The following is a 20,369-nucleotide window of genomic DNA, read 5'->3' on the forward strand; positions in this document are numbered from 1 at the left end:
TACTAAGTAGTGATAAAGATGAAGCCTTAGTTGCATAGTAATTGTACTGGTTTTAGAAGAAAGAAGTATAGTTAATTCCCCTCAACTCTTGGTCTAGAAGTTTCACATTTCTGCCACCTAAATCACTAGGGTCTGTGTTGCCCAGTGTCACCCTTGACATCAGCCCAGTTTTGGTTACCACTGTCACTATACTTCTGTCCTTGATGTTACTGCTGTTAAGGACATTGTGGCACTTAGAACAATGGATTCTCAGTGATGCTGGCATATAACCTGGAAGATGGGACTGTATGTTGTTGATTACCTTTAGTACCTCAGGAGTTTTAATGAAAGGATTTTCTGTGTTGCACTGGAAGTTTTAAAAAATGTCTTAAGGGAATTTCCCCTGTGTTTTTAGTTGACAAATAAAAAGATCGTCATGAAATGGAGATATAGGAACTGGCCAGAAGGTATGTTAGTAGTATCCTTTGTTATAAGAATTGGGAAACACTCAAGATTTCTCCCCCCACCCCCACTGTAATAAGCCAGTTGTAGTACTGTATGGATAGTTTTCATAATGCAGTAATAAGCTCCTTCTTTTTCTTCTAGAACACCATGTGACAGTTGCACTGAATTTTGTGCCTACTCCAGGGCAAACGGAATTGCAGTTGGACTGTAAAGGAGTTCCTGTTTGTAAAGAAGAGGGCATGAAATCCTGTTGGCAGAAGCAGCATTTTGAAGAAATAAAATGTTTAGTGAAGCTGACTACCCTAAATGGTTGAAGTAGTTAGAAGATTTTGTAAGTCTACCTCTTCTCAATCCTTTTAAAAAAGAAAACACCCTTAATTTATATTGGATGAAATCCATGACCTCTTACAGAATTCAAAACATTGTTTGACTCTTTACTACGCTTGGACTCTCATTGGGTTAAAAGTAGCAAGCAATGTGGAAATTAGGTATTAACCTTACCTCCCATAGATGCTCCTCTGGGAACAGATTGAGCCTCTGAGTACAGATAGTTGAAGTTTCCCACTAAAGCTTGTCCTGGCAAGCCACTCTGTAGTTTTAGTTCAGGAAGACAAAAAAGTAAGTGGCATGTCGATACTTTTCCTTTATTTCACTTCAGGGTTTTAAGGTCTGTAGCTCTTTAGGTAGCATAGCAGCCATATGTTCAGAAGCATGTTGGAGTGAGGTGCCTTGGGCCTTGTCATCAGGCTACTCCCCACAGTGGTTATGCACTCCAGGCGGAGGACTGACAGGCTGCGGGGCAGCTTACGTTCTGGATCGCCGCCAGCACTAAGGAAATAGAGTATAATGGAGAAATGCTTCCCTCCCGCTCAGTGTCCTCATTACTTTCATCTGAGAAGGCTAAAGCAATGTTAAATGTAAACAAATGAAAAGTCATCACAATCAGTTTAATTAAGTGCACAGAATAGCAATCAATCAGTCATGTCAATAAAAATAAAACAATTATTTTTACATCAAGTGTGCTTTATTTCCTCCACAGGTATTCTGTTAAATAAAGCACCATTTATATACTGCCAGGCCACAGCTAAAGAGGATTCTTTACAGAATCAAATTTCTTGTGGTTGTTCCGTATACAAGTAAACTTAATTTTGATAATAAGAACCACAGCGATCGGAGGCGACCTGCCTCTATTATAAGGTACAAAACTGGCACAGAGGACACCATATTATACACAGTAAAAATGCTGTAAGTTTAAATTACATTGTACAGGGCCAGGGAACCCTGTTCCTCCCAGACAGCCATATTAAATGAAAGCCACTACAGTGAACTCTTAATTACATAAAACATATCCGTTATCTGATTGCCCTTTAGAAAGTATACTGAAGATGCAAATTTTTTCATCTGGAGTTCTGCCTGACCAAGAATTAAGCCTATAAATCTATCTTGCCATTCAAGCAGAGAGCACTGGACAAACTGAAGCACAAAAACAGAAATAAGCAAAACTTATACAAACAGCTTTGGGGGTGGGGGATGGAGATAAGGGACCTTAAAAGTAGTAGACATGCTACATCTAATGTCAAGAAGCAGCTTGGTTTCCTTTGCCAGATATCCTTGTGATCACATGGATTGTAGATTCAATGGTCCTACACAGAGTATCTAAAATGTCGTGTTGCTGCATGTGACTAAAGAGTCCTCTGGAATGGCCACAACTGAGTGATAGAGCAGCCTCAGGGTCCTGGGAGGGCAAAGCTTGACCATCACAGCTTCTCAAGTCAGCTAAGTCAGAGAGAACTGCAGAGATAGAAGTAGAAGGGAACTCAGACTCTTCCTCAGCTAGGTTAGAATCCTTGGAACAGTGGAGGTCCTTGAACTCTTTACAGTCTTCAAATCTACCTTCGTTGGACTGTTCTTCTGCATGCTGTGACCTGATACTTGACATGTCTTCTGAAAACGAAGATGGAACTTCCATTCGATATTCTTTAACAGAACTATTTTCAGGGGAAGGAAGATCTTGCTCGGTTCCTGGATCAATAATTGAAGAGTCTCTTGTCTCATTGTCTGAAGTGCTAGTTGGGGTTAGGACCTCCCTAGTTTCTGTTTTCATGTCGCTGATACAGCTGTCTACAGTGTGCTCCTCATCACTGCTAACACGCCTTCTTTTAACAGGAGTTGCCCCTTCATCATCTGTAAAAATGAACATCATTCTCTGAAAGGAGTCATTGAGATCACACCGGGGCGGGGGGGTGTTTGCGGGAAATTTTGTTCTTAGCATTTATACCCAGGAGACCCAACTGAACAGACAGCTATTACAAAGTCAGTTACACTGAGTGTATTCTTCCCCCTCTCCCACCCTGAAGGTATAATTAATATTAGTCCACAAAGCTAACCTTTAGTTTTTCTTTCTTTGGCTTCTTGCTCTTGGAGTGAGTTTCTCTGCTGCAGACAAGTCCTGCATTTGCTTAAAAGCTCTTGCAGAGTTGGAATTAGAGCTGGGTTTAATTGCTTGGGAGTGTGGACTGACAGGAGCAAAGCAAGTGCACGCAGATCCTGTAAACCCAGAAAGGAACATGTCAAATTCTAAAGCTAACATTTTGACACAGCTGTTTACAGTTTAACACACATTTACTTTTCCAGGAATCCATTCTGGTTTCTTTTCCATTTTTAGAGAATGCTAAAACTAGAAAGCCAGCATTAGGATATTATCCGTGAGAAATTAAGGCCTCGATCTAGAAATCAGTTTCTCAAATAGGCTGATTTCTGGTGAATGTCACAAATAGTAAGGTCTTAACTCACCTAGCTCTGCAACCTGTTCTGGCATCTAAGCAACATTTTGTTACTTGGAAAACTGCTGCTGGACATGTGTTAGCATTCCATTACTGTATGACCTGGGTATCATGGAAATCTATATAAGGCACCTAATTCCCTAGGTTTAATTGCCTTTATAATCAATGGATCATTAATTTGATTGTTTCAGTTATTTATGAGCCACAGGCAATAACAGAAACATCACAAGTAATGTTTTAAAAAAATGTAAACAAGTAGAGATAAAAGGAATGTCTCCTCTTAATGGTTTCACTGCCCATAGTGAACACATGTTTTTAGAAATTTGGTAGTTTTTCCAGAGTTTGAAGAAGTTAGGATAGTAAAATAGTACTAAAGCCAAAGGTGATTTAAGGAAAGTTCTTAAGTACAACATGACTGTTCCCTCCCCCAGTTCTTACCCCATTTAAAGAAGCACTTGCTTTGGAAATTTCAACACGATTGGTGAAATCAGACTGCATATTCTGATACTGATTTATCAAGTTTGTAATTAGGGTGCTGATCAGATTGGCACAGTTTGCTTCAGAAAACACTTGACCTTGAACCTGAGAAAAAGAGATTAAAAACAAATCTCCAAAAGACCAACACCATGAAAACACAACCACTAACTAGGTAGAAGTAACACAATGAGTTTTCAAAGGTAGGACATACCTTTAGAAGAAAATGTGTCATGAATGTGTACACAATGTTGTTGTTTAGAAAAGTTCTTTCATCCATCAGGATACACTTTATATATTCTGCAAAAACGGGATCTTCACACAAAAGCTTGATGCAATTTTTTGACATAGCAGACTACAGTAGGGGAGAAGAAGTACTGATGGTTGAGCACTGAAATAACTGCAAGGCTTACACACTGCTTATGATGAACATCCAAAGTCATTTAAGTCCTTTCAGAGACCACTTCTAACTCCAGTTATAGTAACCGTCCTCCCGATAAAACAAGTCTTAGTCACTTGGACTCTACATGTAAGTATAAGAGGAAGAGAGTAACAAGTCTGAAGGGCAAAAGGAACAAATAGGTTTCCAAAGAAATGCAACTTTATTATCTAGCATTAAATGGGGGAATAAGGACTGGACAAATTAAGACCAGCAAATAGGATGAGAATGTTTGCAAAGGACCAATTAATGGATAATAGGTAACCAAACTATATATAGAAAAAAGACAAATTTTAAGAATTAAACTTATTCCATAAAAGGAATTAAAACGTTAAGCAATAGTAATTTGTTTGGAAATATCCTCCCCACCCCCCATGAATACGGCAAAGTAAACAGCAAACCTCCTTTAATTACCTCACAAGAATTAGTGGTTCCCAATATACAGAAGAAATTTTACTAAAATTTCATTCCCCTGTTTTTAAATGGTCATGGCTCTTCAACACAAGTAGTATATCTTTAAGTAAATCTATTCTCTAGATTATAGGTATTTTAATAAAAGATCATTTATATGGGAGATAAAATGGAGTATTTAATAAAACAGGGCAAAGTTTAGGTAATATGTACAGGTATATGCTTTATTCGAGTAAGCAACTTGGTAAGTCACTCAAGTTCACCCAAAAAAATCAGAAGTCGAATAGGACCAGGACCCAGCTCTTCAGATGCTTGGTGTCAGGAAAATCTGCTTAATTCTACCAGCCAGAGCCTCTGCCTGCTGCCTGTGTTTCTTGACGGCTGCTTCTACCACGCTGGCAGACTGGAAGCCTTGGACAGTTTGGCTTTGTTTTAAAGGAAGTTTTTGGAGATGGTGGATTCTTTGGAAAACAACCCAATTAAGGGAGCAGTAAAGTGCTGGAGTAGATAAAACAATAGGGAAGCAATAGCCAGTGGCAGAGTACAGAAACCAAAAAAAGCGACTACCCAAATCAAGAATGAAAAGAACAGCAGCAGTGGCAGAGGGAAAAAGCAGAGCTCTCCCATTTACTGAATTAACCACTCAGCTAAAAACAAAAACAAAAAAACAAAACAAAGAAAAAAACCCAGGAAGTCATTTTCTCAAAGTCTCCTATGTACTACGCCATGTGATCAATGTAAATTAGTCTTTTAAAGATTCCTACTACAGAGAATAAAATGACATTTCTTGAAGGGATAGAGAGGATTCCATTTCTACACTTGAGGAGCTCAGTTTGTGAGGAGATAAACAACTATTACAGCACCGTGTGACACACATCCACCGGGAGAATAAACAGAGCATTACAGCCCAGGCAGGAGGCTGTACCAGAGGCATAAAGTGTTTCAGATACTGTAATGTGGGTAAAGTTTAGGCTAAAGTAAACAAACTCATCTCTTCCTCTGAGGATGGGCAGCTGCAACCAGTCAGGAAACCAAGTTTTCTCAGGATCTAAATGCGCCTGGTCCAAGGAATGAATCAAATCTTAGGACCAATCTGGTTTTTCCCCACCTCTCTGCCATTCTCCCCCAGAATGAAACAAGCATTATTTAGGTGCCTGCTTTAAAGAGTTGGCTCTTAAGATACTTAAAGTAGGTAGGATATAGTGTTTCCAGTTCTCAATGACCATGCTGGTAAAAAAAAGTACATCAGACCCTTGAAAACCTACTCCTAAGGTAACAGGTAAGAGGTAAAGGTAAAGGACAGGTAAAGGACTTCCCCCCAAATACCTCCCTGTTTTGGACTTTTACCACAACTATTTATATTGACCTATAAATTACAAATTCAAATATATTAGCTTATTTGAAAATCCTGTGATACAAATCTACTGAAGTAAAAAAACCCCAAAGGGCAACTTGATGCCCAATACTTAATAGCTATTATTTCCACTAATCATATTTTACCTACTAAGATTCTAAAACCTCCCCAATTTTTCCACCTAGTGTTTAACCCACTGTTCCTAAAATTACTGACCAAATGGTGAGGAGATGAAAGACCAAATCATCTAAAACTCATTTTCTTTACCTGAGTCTGGCATAGCTCAGTCCAAAGTTTGGGGAACAGTGCAAGATGAAGTGGCAAACCTTCATAGGCAACTAGGACACCTAATATTTGAAAAGAAATCAGAATAGGTTATAATTATAAATTATACTACTGAGGTATTCAACTTTGTAGGTACAATTCTACAGGTATTTCTAGTCACAACTATGAATATTTTGTACATGTTTTAGAAATCTATAGAATACCTAAAGGGGAAGAATTCATTCCAATGCTTTAACCAGTGAAATAATTTAGAATGCAGTATACTTTGAATTTAGTCATATTCCACACCTCATTCCCAAAAGGATCTGAGGTAACTTAAACCAATTTGCTTTGTAAGTATTAGAACCTTATCTGGGACAATTTAATAAAGGTTATTGCAAGTGGTTCCAAAGCTTTCTTGGATTAAGGTACCACCCTGCATATTAGATAATTTTCATGGACTAGCTAAGCTGGAAGGGAGAGGTGCAAGGTCAAAGAGAGGATGAGGAGAATTAGAAAATATACTGGTCCTTCCTCTTTTACCTTGTTTCCCCGAAAACACGGAGAATTATGGTGGATTTACACAGACACTGCTCTTGAGTCTAACAGCTGCTAGTCTTGTCCCCAAGCTCTTCTGGGTGGACCATACTTAGCTGTATGTCAGTGTTCTATTTGGAACCTCTATTGAATAGTTTTAACCTTTCCTCTTTCTGACTATTCCAAATGTCAAGTATTATCTTTAAGAAATGTGTTCCCCTGCCCTCTGCCCTACTTCTCAAAGCACAACTGTAAGTAAATTTCCCATCTTCCACACTCCCACTTCCAGCGAAAATATGATCATGGAGAAGGAGAAATAATAAAAGTAATAAAAGTTATCCTCCTCCAGTTAAGAAAAAATTGAGTTAAACCTGAAGTCAACAAACTTTTAAAGTAAAGGGCCAAATAGTAAATACTTCAGTCTTTGCAGCCAAATGATCCCCGTTGCAAATACTCAACTTCGCAGTAGTGTGAAAGCAGCCAAAGACAACACCAGACGAATGGGTGTGGCTGTCTTGCAATAATATTTTACCTAAGAACTTTGAAATTTGACTCACATGTAATTTTCATGTCACAAAAATATTTAGAATAACAGTATTTATTAGAAAATGTAAAAACTCTCAGCGTGCAGGTATGCTCACTGGTTATACAAAAACGTGAGAATGCAGGCTATTATTATTTGCCAACCTCTGGGATGAGCCAAGGATTCAAGAAAATCTTAAGACAGACAAGAAAGTCAGATCAGTCATCCAATTTAGTCATCCAAGGATGCCAAGATTCCCTTTTGTGGGTTAAGTTTATTTTCCTGTCAAGATTAACCCTTTGTAGAGAGATCCCCAAGCAAACTGTCATCTTTCTCTTTTATCCTAACTTAATCTGGTTGGGGCTGGAGGCATTTACCCACTGTAAGATCACAATATATATAAGCAAACGAGGGTATGTCATCAAAACTGTCAGGTACAGGTAAGACTTTCTATGCTCCCATGTCCGTGCATCATAATCACCCATAAAAGTACAGCAAAGGGTGGCAAACTTTGGCCTACAGGCCAATTCTGGTCCACAACTTATCTTTGTATGGCCATGTGAGCTAAGGAGGGCTTTTGTATTTTTAAAGGATTGCAAAAGGAATAGTGAAACAAAGAAGAGTATGTGATGCAGATCATACATATGGCCAGCAAAGTACACTTTTTGCAGGAAGTCTGCCAACCCCTAAATCCTGCCCTGACCTAAACCCTCCCAGGTGAAAGTAGACTGCACATTACAATGTAAGTTTCTCTAGTCTTTGTCTTTATTCTTTTTTCTCAATTATTCCTCAAAACAATCTTTATTCCTATTTTCCACAACTACCAAAAAGCCAGCACTACCACAACAAACAAAAAACTGTGGAGGTCTTCCCTAATCTAACATCACTTCCAATGTTTCAAAAGCATGGTTTTATCCTCATTTCCCTTTTTTTCAATGAAGAAATCAGGCTTAGAGAGACTATGTAATCTGCTCAGGTTCATCCCAAAAGCCAGGGAGCAAAACATCTACCCCAGGTAGATCTGATTGTGAAGCCTGTAATCTTTTCAATAACCAGTGTTTCCCCAAACTTCAATCATTCATGCCATTTTCCTAAGTGTTTTCATATGTGCCTATCACGTACACTGTTTACTTAACACTATTCTTTAGATTCACTTAGGGAGGCTAATACTACATCAGCCTTAGGCAACAGAACTAAGAAGTCATAAATTTAGTATACTAGTTTTGTATTTTTGTGACACTGTAAGATCCATATCTATTTATGAATATACAATTATTTTCCCTGGACCATCTTATATACACTACACTCTGGAAAACACTGTGCCACCATGGTGAGCTTATGAAACCTCTTTCGCAGCCCTATTTCCTCTGAGGTGCACCTCCTTTGGAAGGAGGGCCATCCCTTCAGAGCAACAAAGTATCACTTTCTTTCTAGTCTAGCATTTTCACAAAGCACTGAGGGATCAGGGGTATCTTGGCTCTGTAACTCAAGGTAGAGGCCAATGCCATCCTACTCTACACATTCCTCCAATACGTTCTGGGGTGCTTTACTGGGTACAAAGCATAGGCATCCCGACGCAATCAAGGCACACGTCCAAGCCTTGTTTCAAGAATCAGGATGAGTAGGCCTAAGACATATTGGGTTCTGTCCACTTATCTTTCTTTATCCTGTGACTTCAGGCATCCTCAACGGGTCCTTACCCCACCCTATCCATGAAGTACTATACAATAATCAAAAACTATTCCAAATAACTTTTCCTCATTAATAACACTTTATACTGTAGAAGCTACTAGATGAGTTATTAAAAATCTTTTAAAAACTGCTTTTGTAGGTAGAATGGTAATTCAGATGATTGCTTTGAGGATGAAGTATTGTATATGTATACTTACTGCTTAGGGTCTCTCCTATCTGAATTGTGTTAAGATTATTTGTCTAGTTTTCTGTAGCAGTGTTTAGCCCATCCAAGCATTATCCATGGGAAGTGGGAGTCAATGGATGAAAGCCCACAACTAATGGTTCACTACAGGACTGAATCAAGACATCTTAGCCACAGAATATCACACATCTGATTCTTCTGATTCCCCCTGTTCTCACTCATACCCATTAAGCAACCTATTGCTATTTATTTGGCTTCCCATGTTGGTTACTGGAAAAAAATCTGCTGGCCCTACCACAGGGTATTCAGATCACTGTGCCAGTTCTTCCTCTTTGTGAATTAACTTGTAATGAACTGCTAATTATAAATATATCTATTAAATGCAATTACTAAGTATTAGCCTGGGATAGATGGATTTGCCCTTGGTAGACTAGTAAGAAGCTGCCTTCTGATCTGTACTGAATAACTGGTATATTCATTAACCTTAAGACGTCTTTTGGGAACAGCTAACTGTAGCATCAGGACATCAAAAAAGGTAAAGCATGAACCACAGCTGTGTTTTTGATAAGCTGAATTTCTAATTTGTTTACTTTTACCAACTATACTAATTTTTTAATTCCAGAGATTTTGAAGATTTTAGATTTTTAGGTATATACAATGTTACTTGCAAAAATTTCCTTTTACTATTTTTTACTTTCATTTACTAAGGCATTAACAAAATTGTCAAAAGCAATGTTAAATAATAAAGGTGATAGATTGTTTTATCTCTGAAAATGAAAATTGTTTATAAATCTAGGAATCTGTCATTTAATTTTACTTGAGCATCTCACTGTTAATTTTGCATGTCAACTCTGGTAACTTAAAAAAAAATATTGGGAGTCTGCAATAGCAGTTTCCTATACTTTTTTTTTTTTCCTATACTACTCCCCCTCCACCCCCACCCCCACTTTTTTTTAAGTAGGCTTCATGCCCAGTGTGGAGCCATGCAGGGCTTGAACTCATGACCCTGAGAGATCAAGACGAGAGGAGATCAAGAATCAGATGCTTGGGGCACCTGGGTGGCTCAGTCAGTTGAGCATCTGACTTCAGCTCAGGTCATGTTATCTCAAGGTTCGTGAGTTCAAGCCCCACACTGGGCTCTGTGCTGACAGCTCAGAGCCTGGAGCCTGCCTCAGATTGTGTCGCCTTCTCCCTTTGTCCCTCCTCCTCTTGCACTCTGTGTCTGTCTCTCAAAAATAAAATAAACGTTAAGAAAAAAAATTACAAAAAAAAAAAAAAAAAAAAAAGCGGATGCTTAACTGACTAATAAGCCAGCCAGGCGATCTTCCTATACTACTACTTAAAAATTTTGTTCCCCCGCCACCCCCAAGACAAATGATCATTGCAAATGATTTCAAACTTAAGACATTTAACCCAGACAATGAAAGCAACCCATAATTTTATCCTTATACCACCGGAGTATAAGCCTCTAGGTTTGGTTTTTTTTTTAAACACGTACTAAGTGATTTTTCCTATTGTTCTAAGTCTGTGGTCACATTCTGCATACTGTTTTCCAATTTGCTTTTTTTTCATGTAATCTAAGGTCCTATCTTTTTAAAGACCATAAAATACAGATGAATTATTTAAAGACTATACAATAAATTACAGGTTTACTCAGCTCAACTCTTATTGTTGGACATCTGGGTTGTTTCCAGTTTTTATCCAATACAAACTGAGTGAAAATAAACACCCTATGCATGTTGTTGGACACTTTTATGAGTAGAGTAGGGTAGATTCTTAGATCTGGTATTGCGGGATCAAGGGTCATGAACAATCTAAAGTGATAATGTTAATAATATGCTTCCTCAAATTGACTCCATGAAAACATCTCTTCTTTCCCAAAACTGTTTAAGTATGCATACCATCTAAACTTTATCTCATAGTTGGGGGGAAAAAAAGAGAGAAAAGAGAAATCATGATTAGTAAGGCAGGGAAAATCCTCATATGGTTACAACACATTTACTTGTTTTCTATGTGAAGAAGTTGCCTGTTGATGGCCTTTTACTTATTTTACTTAATGTCCTTTCCCATCTCACTGAATCCTAAAAATTCTTTATATATTGCCAATACTAACCACTTATCTGTTAAGAATGCAAATATTTTCCCCACTAGCTATATTTTCATCGATGGCATTTTTCAACATGTAGTAATTTCAATTTTTATATTGCCAAAGATTTTATTTTATTGTTTATGGGTTTTGTGTCCTGCTTAATGGTCTTTCAAATCTCAAGGTGCTAACTATGTGATTCTGTGTTTTTCTTTAATATTGTTATGACTTTATTCTTCACAGCTAAATCTTTAATCCTCCTGTAATCTATTTAAGTGTAAGATATTAAAGTCCTGCCCCTTCTCTCCCTAAGTAGCTGACTGATTCTCTCAATACCATACAATGTCCACAAATCTGACAGGTCATCTTAATTGACTCCAAACCCCCATGTATCCTTATGTTTATTTGGGGCCGTTTTCCATTGCTTGTGTATGTTTTTCTGCCCATGTATTTTCATATCTGCTTCACACAGTTTTAAACATTGTAATTCACTTTTATGTAAGAAAGAAGAGAAAATAAACCTATATTTGCTGCTTTTATGCAAAAAAAGATAAACAAAAAAATTTAATAAAAGTGGGGGATACTGTGATGTGTACTTCTTGCTGTTTTGAATATGTGTATGTATTAAATCTTAAAAATAAAATTAAAAATTACTGATCTTTGGTAAGTTTTTTGTTGTTTTTTTTTTTTTAAATCAATAGTGCCAGTCCCGGGGCGCCTGGGTGGCTCAGTCGGTAAAGTGGTCGACTTCGGCTTAGGTCATGATCTTGCGGTCCGTGAGTTCGGGCCCCGTGTCGGGCTCTGTGCTGACAGCTCAGAGCCTGGAGTCTGTTTCAGATCCTGTGTCTCCCTCTCTCTGACCCTCCCCCGTTCATACTCTGTCTCTCTCTGTCTCAAAAATAAACGTTAAAAAAAAAATTAAAAAAAAAAAATAGTTGCCAGTCCCTCTTATTCTTTTTTAGAATTTTTTTGGCTAAATTCCACTATTTTTAAATATCAAAATACTGTAATTTCAGACACAGTTATTTCACATGGAAGTCAGTAGCTTTGTTCACTCTCCCCAAATTCTCCCCCCACTTCTGTGTCTCCGTAGCCCCATGCCTACCTCTACTTCAAAAGCACTCCAACCCACACTTTACTGTTTTGCACCTGTAACTCTAATATACAATTATTACACAATTCCTTTTTGTCTCCCAACAAACCTTAAAATCTGCTTAGTTATCCATAAGAATTACCACAGAGACTTTTCCTCAAAACTGGAAGTGACCTACAATCATATAGGTCTTGAGACAACCCCACCTGTGGTCACAATATTCTGGCCCTTGAACCATCTAACCTCAAGGCTCAAATGATTAAGGACACAACCAGTTTAAATTTGCTCTTTCCTTGTTGCCAAATATAAGTTTTTGAAGAAATTATACAAGTTGAAACTCCTTATCAATTTGCCTGCTCCCTATTACAGTCAATGTGGGCTTTGCTTTCTCAAGCTCTCTCCTAGGTGCCTCTCCCTGGAAATAATCATTGCAACTGAAAGCAGGCGTTAACCTGAAACACTGGGATGTACTCTCGCTATTCAGATGACACATAAGGAAAGCACTGCTTTTAGGTCTTTGTTTTATTTCATATTCAAAATAATGTCTGATTTTCTGCATTAAGAGATAACCATGACTTCTGGGGAAGATGGCAGAGTAGGAGGGTCCTAATAAAAATACATAAATGAATTAACTAATTAAAAAAAAAAGGTACAACCTGCTCAACTTGTGAAGGCTTTGTTTTGTATCAATACAGCCACCAGCCACATCTGGCTAAGTTTGGTTAAAATGAAATGAAATGAAAATTCCATTTCTTAAATCACATTTCAAGTTCTCAACACTCACATATGGCTTGTGGCTATCATAATGTGGACGATGATGCAGTTGGGAGAGTATTTCCATCCTCATACACTAACCACTTAGGAGGCAGCATCAACAGTGCTTCATGGTTATAAAAGGGATGGGAATATAAAATATGAAAGTTGATTTAGCTAATGCTGATGGCTAAGTGTATGTCCTCTTTCCCTTCCTCCTCGCCTCCATGTTTATTTTCCCTGAAACATGTATTTGTATTGATGAGGAAAGACAGTCCCAAAGAGGGTACAACATTCACTATTTGATCACAGCTGTTCAAGCAGCCAAAATAGTTCCTCACATAACTTTTGGTATAAATCACGTGAACACAATTACCAAGAACTTTTCTTAAGGTCAGCATTTTAATAAGTCCCCCTTCTTATCTGGGAACAAGGCTGTGTTACCAGAATTCCTGGACATTTTCTCACACTCGATCACTGCCACTGCTAGGTTTTAGTTTTTTACCAAGTGCCATGACTAAACTGTGTAATCATGAAATGGCCAATCTCATCATGTGCTTCCCCACCCACAGCCCCCACTTGGCACTTCAGCCACATATGTATAAAACCAGCTAATGATAACAGGTGGAAGGAACAATCTTCCAAATTTGAAGACACTCTAATCACTTACCAATAAGATGGTTTTTTCTGAAGAGGAATTATCCCTGACAGCTGTTACCACTTCCTTCTTCTTGGATAATGGAACCTAAGGTATGTTCACATCTTTTGCCCTACTTATTGTGGATCAAAACCTCTTCCATAGAAGGAAGGGGTTGTGATTAAGGAGGAGCACGATGGGGAGTTCTAGAGTGTGACAATATTCTGTTTCTTGACCTGGGTGGTGGTTCCATGAGCATTTCACTTCCTATGCTCTGAAACAAAACTACAGAACACTGGGAGAGGATCCTGGGCCATCCGTAAAGAAGTAAGACTCACAGGCCACACAGACCCTGGTAACTCTGGAGGTCCTAAGAGAGGGGACATATCTTCTAAAGACTTTTCAGCTAGAAAAAGTCACCCAAAGGGAGCAATTCTCTTATAGGTCTCAGGCACATTCTTGAATAATTTGAGTTTTTTGCCCTTTTATAACTCACTGATGGTTTTGTTTACTATTTCTCATATCTTATCAAATTTCCTTTCTTCTCACTCATCTCTCTATTTCATGAGACTTACCTCCTAATTTACTCATATATGCACCTCTGCTTCATCCTGGCAAGCCCACTCAGTTTGCTCTTGGCATTGCCAGCTCCAAAGCACAGCTGGCACTATAGATCTCATCTTATCCTCAAGATCAGGGCTGGGAAAGTCCACCTCTCTAAGCCTGCCTCCCTAAAGCAGAGTAGTTTTTGGTATTTGTTTTTAAATTCTGCTGGGCAGATGGAGGAGGACTTGGGCTTCTATGAACAAAGTGATCAGCCCTACTCCACACTCCTTTATAGGCCAGCTGAAACTCTGGGCAGAACTATTCAATGGAAACCAGTAAGTTGGTGTTTTCTTAATAAAAATAAAAATGTTCCCAAGAATAATTAATATTTTTAAACAGTCACTTTAAAAAAGAAAAAAAGGATGGTCTCATTTTGGTCTCCCCTTCCTGAGTGGCTAGGGGCTTAAAATAATTCAGTGGAATTTACTGCTCATCTTTTATACTTACTCAGCTTAACTAATGTTTCAGTAAATTTTTCACAGTTGATTGCAACTCGGCATAATAGATGGATGAATTGATGATAAGAAAAGAAGTAGTCTAGCAGCATACGATCATAAACGTCATCTTTGCCCTGAAGGTTAAAGATGATAAAATGGTTGCACTTAAATTGTATAATAAATTAAAGAGCATATTTTGTGCAAATGTAATAAGTTTAAACTAAAAAGCTGATTAAATATTTAAATTCTATAAGAACCTAGTTTTAAATTCCAAGTTTCTAGTAATGTTAAGATCTTAATTGTCACAAATTTATTTTCAGTGTGCAAATGCTATCAATTAAATTACCCATTATTTCTATATACTTTAATAAAGTAAAATTACTGTAGGATTTTAAAATGTGACACTTTAGTTCTACAGACATCATCAAGAAGAGTTGAATTAAATTTGATTTTTGAAATAGATTTCAAATGATTTCTGTAATGGTTACTACAGTGTTAATTATTTTTAATATTTTATAAGAACTTAAGTATAGTTAAGATCCAAAGATGGTGGGCCAGGGGCAGTGTGAATGAAGTGGGGTGAAGATAGATAAAGGGAAAAATTGTTAAAAAAATGTTGAAACTAAGATAAATTATCCTCTGTTCAATGTTCTCTATAATTTAGAATTAGCATTATTTTAGAATATGAATTAGAAGAGAAGAATCAGACTACAAATGATGATAAATCTATCAGTGATATTAGGCTTAGGTCAAGGGATTATAAGGAAAGGGCAGTAAATGAAGTCATTGATTATATGGTCAAATTTAAACAATAATAAATACCTAACTTGACTCTTCAGGTTTAGAAATATGACCCAGTTATAATTTAGCCTAGTGACAAATACTACTAAGACTTTCTATTAGGGTATTTTTTTGAGGGAGGGAAAAAACTTATTACTTGTGCTTGTTGTTGATTTTGCAAATACTCAACCAACATTTCAGAGCACTAAAAGGAAAAAGTCCGAATGAGTCTAATCTTCTTAGGATCCACAAAATGGTCATTTAAATCTAATATAACTGCTAGAGGGGAAATTTCAAATTACGGTGTACTACAGAAACATGGTTTTCCTGGCATCCCAACATACCTTACTGGTTTCCACCATTGTGGGCAAGAGGCACATATTGAGTTCAGGGCGCGGAGGCCGAATATTGCTTTTCCCTCCTATTAGCTTGATATTTTCTCGACAAGGGAAATAAGGTCCAAGAGACACTAAGACATTAAAAGTGTACAATAAGAATAAATGGAAAAAATAAATCTCCATGTTTCAGTGTGCAGAAAGATTAAATGCCAACCACATTCAAGTACTGTGCTTGAGGAATACGTACTTGGTATATTACTATGATGATAAGTACAATGGTTGTGTTGTAGAAATGGAACCAGAGTATGAAGAAAGTCATGGGGACTCAAAAGCACAAGTTCCTTGAGGACATCTGAAAATAAAAACACAGTGTGAGTTTAAAGTAAAACTGGAGTATATATCTAACCTGCTACTTTGAAACTCACAAATCCTGTTAGGGTGATTGGTTGCAGTATGGCAGGTGGAAAGTTTTAATGAGTCTAAAACGGTTTTAGCTCCTGACACTGGGAGAAATTCTGTCTGATGCTCAATCAAATCTGAATCAGCAGAGTTACTAACCACAATATCATTTAGAAACCAAAGTTTAAAACTATTTACGTGTATTTTATTTATCCAAGAGAAGCACCATGGATAAGTACACTAAAGGAAATATTTAATGCACACTGATGTCGTGTCTTCATAAAATCAACATCACACAGACGTAAACCTTGTGATGATGACAGGCTACTGGCAGTCAGAGGTTACTGAAGTTACAGGCCAGTGATTCCACAGAACATCAGACCAAAACTGATTACTTATACATGACAGCCAGTTACTCACATCATTTTGTAAATGAAAAAAAAAAAAAAAAAAAAAACAACAAACAAACCATAAATAGTTACAGTCTCTAAAGAGGACTTTAAAAAGGTAAAATACTCATGAGTCTGAGAACAGCTACTAAGAAGTATCTTTAGGCAAAAGAACGGACAGTGAAATAATTACTCCAACTCTTTATAATATCAGCTCTCCTTTGTAAACATTTGTGTGATTCTACCTTGTTTATATAGGACCAGAAGATTTCAGAGCTGCAAAAGATCTAGAAATAACCTAAGCTCAAAGAGCCTAGATATGTTATGTGACCTGCCCATGATCACATAATTACTGGCATGTTGAAAAATATAACTAGATTTTCTAGGATTTGCTGGCCAGTATGAGTTACACATAAAAAGTAAAAATGTTTTCTGAAGCTAATACCACATCTATGGTATTAGCTTATTTCTGAAGCTAATACCACAGAACTAATACCACATCTTGCAAAAAATATTCCGTAAGAATCTTCCACTAGGTTTTCACACAGGTATATTTTCCAAGTAACTTACCTATACAGGCATTTCTAAGTTCTGGAGGACTATAGGAATTAAGAAGAGTTAACAGTTTATGGGCAAATTCAATTCGCTCCTGCCACTGGATTAATGCTTGTTTCACATCTGCAAATACAAAAGCATACATAAATATGCCACTTGAGTTCAAACTTCCTTACAATTATTTTCTATTATTACCTACAGAATGCTAACACTAAGAAAATCAAGTTAATGACATAAACATCTTTGGTGAAAGCTAAGTGATTATTTTCATGAGATAGCTACTACTGTTAAATCTACTAGATTGCTTTGAGAGACACAGAGCACGAGTGGGGTAGGGGCAGAGAGAGGGAGACAGAATCCCAAGCAGGCTCTGCACAGAGCCTGATGCAGGGCTCAATCTCACGAGACCAAGACATGAACTGAAACCAAGAGCCAGATGCTTAACCCACTGAGCCACCCAGGCGCCCCAAACCTGTTAGGTTTCTTAAAACACATTATTTTAGTCATGAATATGTCCGTTTTCTAGAAATTTATATGAAGTTCAGAGTTCACACTGTGGGGGAGAGATATCTTTTATAGTTATTTCTCTTGAAACTAAAAATAATCTAACCTAAGCCATGGAGGTTTCCAGCTGGAGAACCTTCACAAAATACCCATGTTGTTACTCTGCTTGGAAGCATTTTCTAGTCTCCTAAATTTTAACACTTATAAGATGCTGCCTATTTTCCAGGAAGGCATTAGAGAATAAACAAGAGCATTCCAGCTTTATATCGGGAGGTCATGATGAATATTTGATGACAGGGAGCATTCTCATCTTCTGTACCATCAACTAGAGATAAAGACAAAAATCTCTGAAACATGTGGTTTGAAACCCTTATTTTGTTCTGTAATAGTTAAAGGTGACAAAAATAAGAAGAATGACCAAACCTTTTCTCTGAAGATACGGGCGTGTAGACTTCAAAACTGAAAGGAATATTGACAGAAGTTCTACTAAATCTCCAGTCACATGGCAAGCTGTGGCTTCATGATACATCATGTGCAGAGTGTTGAATGACTACAAGTGATTTAAAAAGATGGAAATTTTCATTTCATTTTTACTTTACTGAGCCACAAAATGGTAGTGCTCACCCTTTATGACAGATATTTCCAGACTTTATGTGTGTGCACATGTGCCCAAAGCAAATGTATTTGCTTTCTACCTAAAAGTCAAATTCTCCCAATTCAGCTCTTCCTTAAAATACAAAAACAGTGCTCACCTGCAGAGCTGATATTTTATGCATACATTTTGATCTGAAGGAATAATTCGTTTAATCATTTTGTTTGTTTTTGGTTACTGTTTGCTCTAATGCCACAAGCCTTAGAGATTGCAAAGCAGCAGGCAACAAGATTGTGAAGAATGGGTAACTGCTGTCTCTAACATTCTAGGGCTTCGGAAGGAAGACAATAGTGAAATGGTTGTCAGCTATAGCCAAAACAGTACACCTGAATGAGGAAAAAGGGCTCCAAAAGGTAGAATTCCTTTAATCATATTAGCTTATTAAATCTTTTCATTCCAAATCCTTAACTTTTTTTTCCTATTTCATTTTACACAAAGCTTTTTTTTTCTAATCCTCTCAAATCAGTTCCCTATAACCTATATACTATCCATAATTCAAAGTTCAAAATCCATCGTCTAGAATCTGTAGTGGTACCTTAACTAAACAATGTACTTGTATGGCACTTAACCTATAAGCCATGAGGACAGGAACCATGTCTGTCTTGTTCACTGCTGTATACCCAGTGCCTAGCACAATGCGTGGCAAAGAGTAGACATTCAAACATCTGTTGAATGAAAGAATGAAATTCGCACTACTCTTCACATACCTTTTGTTCTAGCCAAACAAAAATATGTGGCATTTTTTCAAATATGACAATACTTTGTTGCCCCTGTGGTGACCACATCATTTATCTAAATACTCTCCCACTTATCTTTACAAGTTCAAATTCTTCATAAGTGCAGTTTCAAAAATGTGGTTTTCCTATTCTGTAACACCATTAACTGAAAAAGCTATCCTAACTCTTATTTCTCATGGTATTCTTGGCATATATTCTTTTGTCTTCTCTCCATTATTAGACTAAAGGGTAAAATGTACCTCTATGGCTTTAAAATCATCTCATAGTTGTGGATGTTCAAGAATTGTGGGAAGAATGAACAGGTGATTTTAACCACCTATAACAGTCTCAATGGCTTCCTCTGATGATGGTAAGTAATCTCAGTTTCTTAACTGTCAAATAAGTGAGATATTGAAAAACTGTGCTAGTGATTAAATCACATGAATTTCATCTGTTTCTACCCTTACAAATGGAATCAATAAAAACAGTGTTGTTCTAAATACAAAATAAGAAGTATGGAATTACAGTGCACAAAGAAAACAACAACCTAAAACCTGTGACCTTATTATTCTTGGAATATACATTGCATTTATTGATCTGTATAACCAAAATCTAAAGACCTGTAAAACAGTCTAGCATGAATACTAAATATCCATAAAAAAAGAAGTCTTGGTGAAAACATTAAAATGAGATACGTCTACTGTAAAATGGAATAAAATATTTACCTCAGTCATCAGGATCAACCCTCGATTAAATACAACAAGTAGTCTGTCTTCATCAGATTCTAATAGTATTCTGAAGGCACTAGAAGAATACATAAAGTCCAGGTTGAGAACTCTGCATCAGAATGGAAAACTCAGGTGACAAAAAAATAGAACTAAATGGTCATTTAGACTCTCTACTTTTCTACCTACAGGAGAGACTGCTTATATCTGTTTTTTAGTAATGTAATAAAAGGAGATAATATTAAGAAACGCTCTAAATAACATGGAGAAAAGTTGCATATGCTAGTATCTAGTCAACAATTGCTCGAAACAGTGGAAGAGAGGTATCATGTGAATATTCTTAAAGTTTCAGTATATATAATGTTTATTTTTTATAATGGGTTTATCTTCTGGATAATAACAAAATACACTTATACTATCCAAGCACTCATCAGCTGGTTCTTGGGAAGAAAGAGAAACATGAAGGGGAAACATTAAACACACCATGGCCTTGAAAATAATTTATGTGATAATAATCCTCAAAAGTAGTTGTATTGCTCCTGTTAACAGACCTAATTTCATTATTACGTACTGGAAACTGCTGCTATATAGAAG

At 37.1% G+C, this 20,369-nt stretch overlaps 1 protein-coding gene across 3 annotated transcripts in view; it reads right to left on the minus strand.

Annotated features, from left to right (window-relative positions):
- Positions 1–1,450: 1,450 nt before the first annotated feature.
- Positions 1,451–20,369, minus strand: part of USP34 (ubiquitin specific peptidase 34) — a 249,085-nt gene continuing 230,166 nt past the window's right edge. For all 3 annotated transcript variants that reach the window (XM_042981450.1, XM_042981449.1, XM_042981451.1), the window contains 11 exons: positions 19,776–19,854; positions 18,106–18,232; positions 17,194–17,301; positions 16,083–16,187; positions 15,842–15,966; positions 14,728–14,851; positions 6,173–6,252; positions 3,916–4,056; positions 3,666–3,809; positions 2,832–2,991; positions 1,451–2,628 (listed from right to left, as the gene is read on the minus strand). In XM_042981450.1, coding sequence (XP_042837384.1) covers positions 2,021–2,628; positions 2,832–2,991; positions 3,666–3,809; positions 3,916–4,056; positions 6,173–6,252; positions 14,728–14,851; positions 15,842–15,966; positions 16,083–16,187; positions 17,194–17,301; positions 18,106–18,232; positions 19,776–19,854 — 1,801 coding nt within the window. In that variant the 3' untranslated portion in view covers positions 1,451–2,020. The remainder of the gene's footprint in view (positions 2,629–2,831; positions 2,992–3,665; positions 3,810–3,915; positions 4,057–6,172; positions 6,253–14,727; positions 14,852–15,841; positions 15,967–16,082; positions 16,188–17,193; positions 17,302–18,105; positions 18,233–19,775; positions 19,855–20,369) is intronic.

Source organism: Panthera tigris, chromosome A3, assembly GCF_018350195.1.
Source record: "Panthera tigris isolate Pti1 chromosome A3, P.tigris_Pti1_mat1.1, whole genome shotgun sequence".
Lineage (NCBI taxonomy): Eukaryota > Metazoa > Chordata > Mammalia > Carnivora > Felidae > Panthera > Panthera tigris.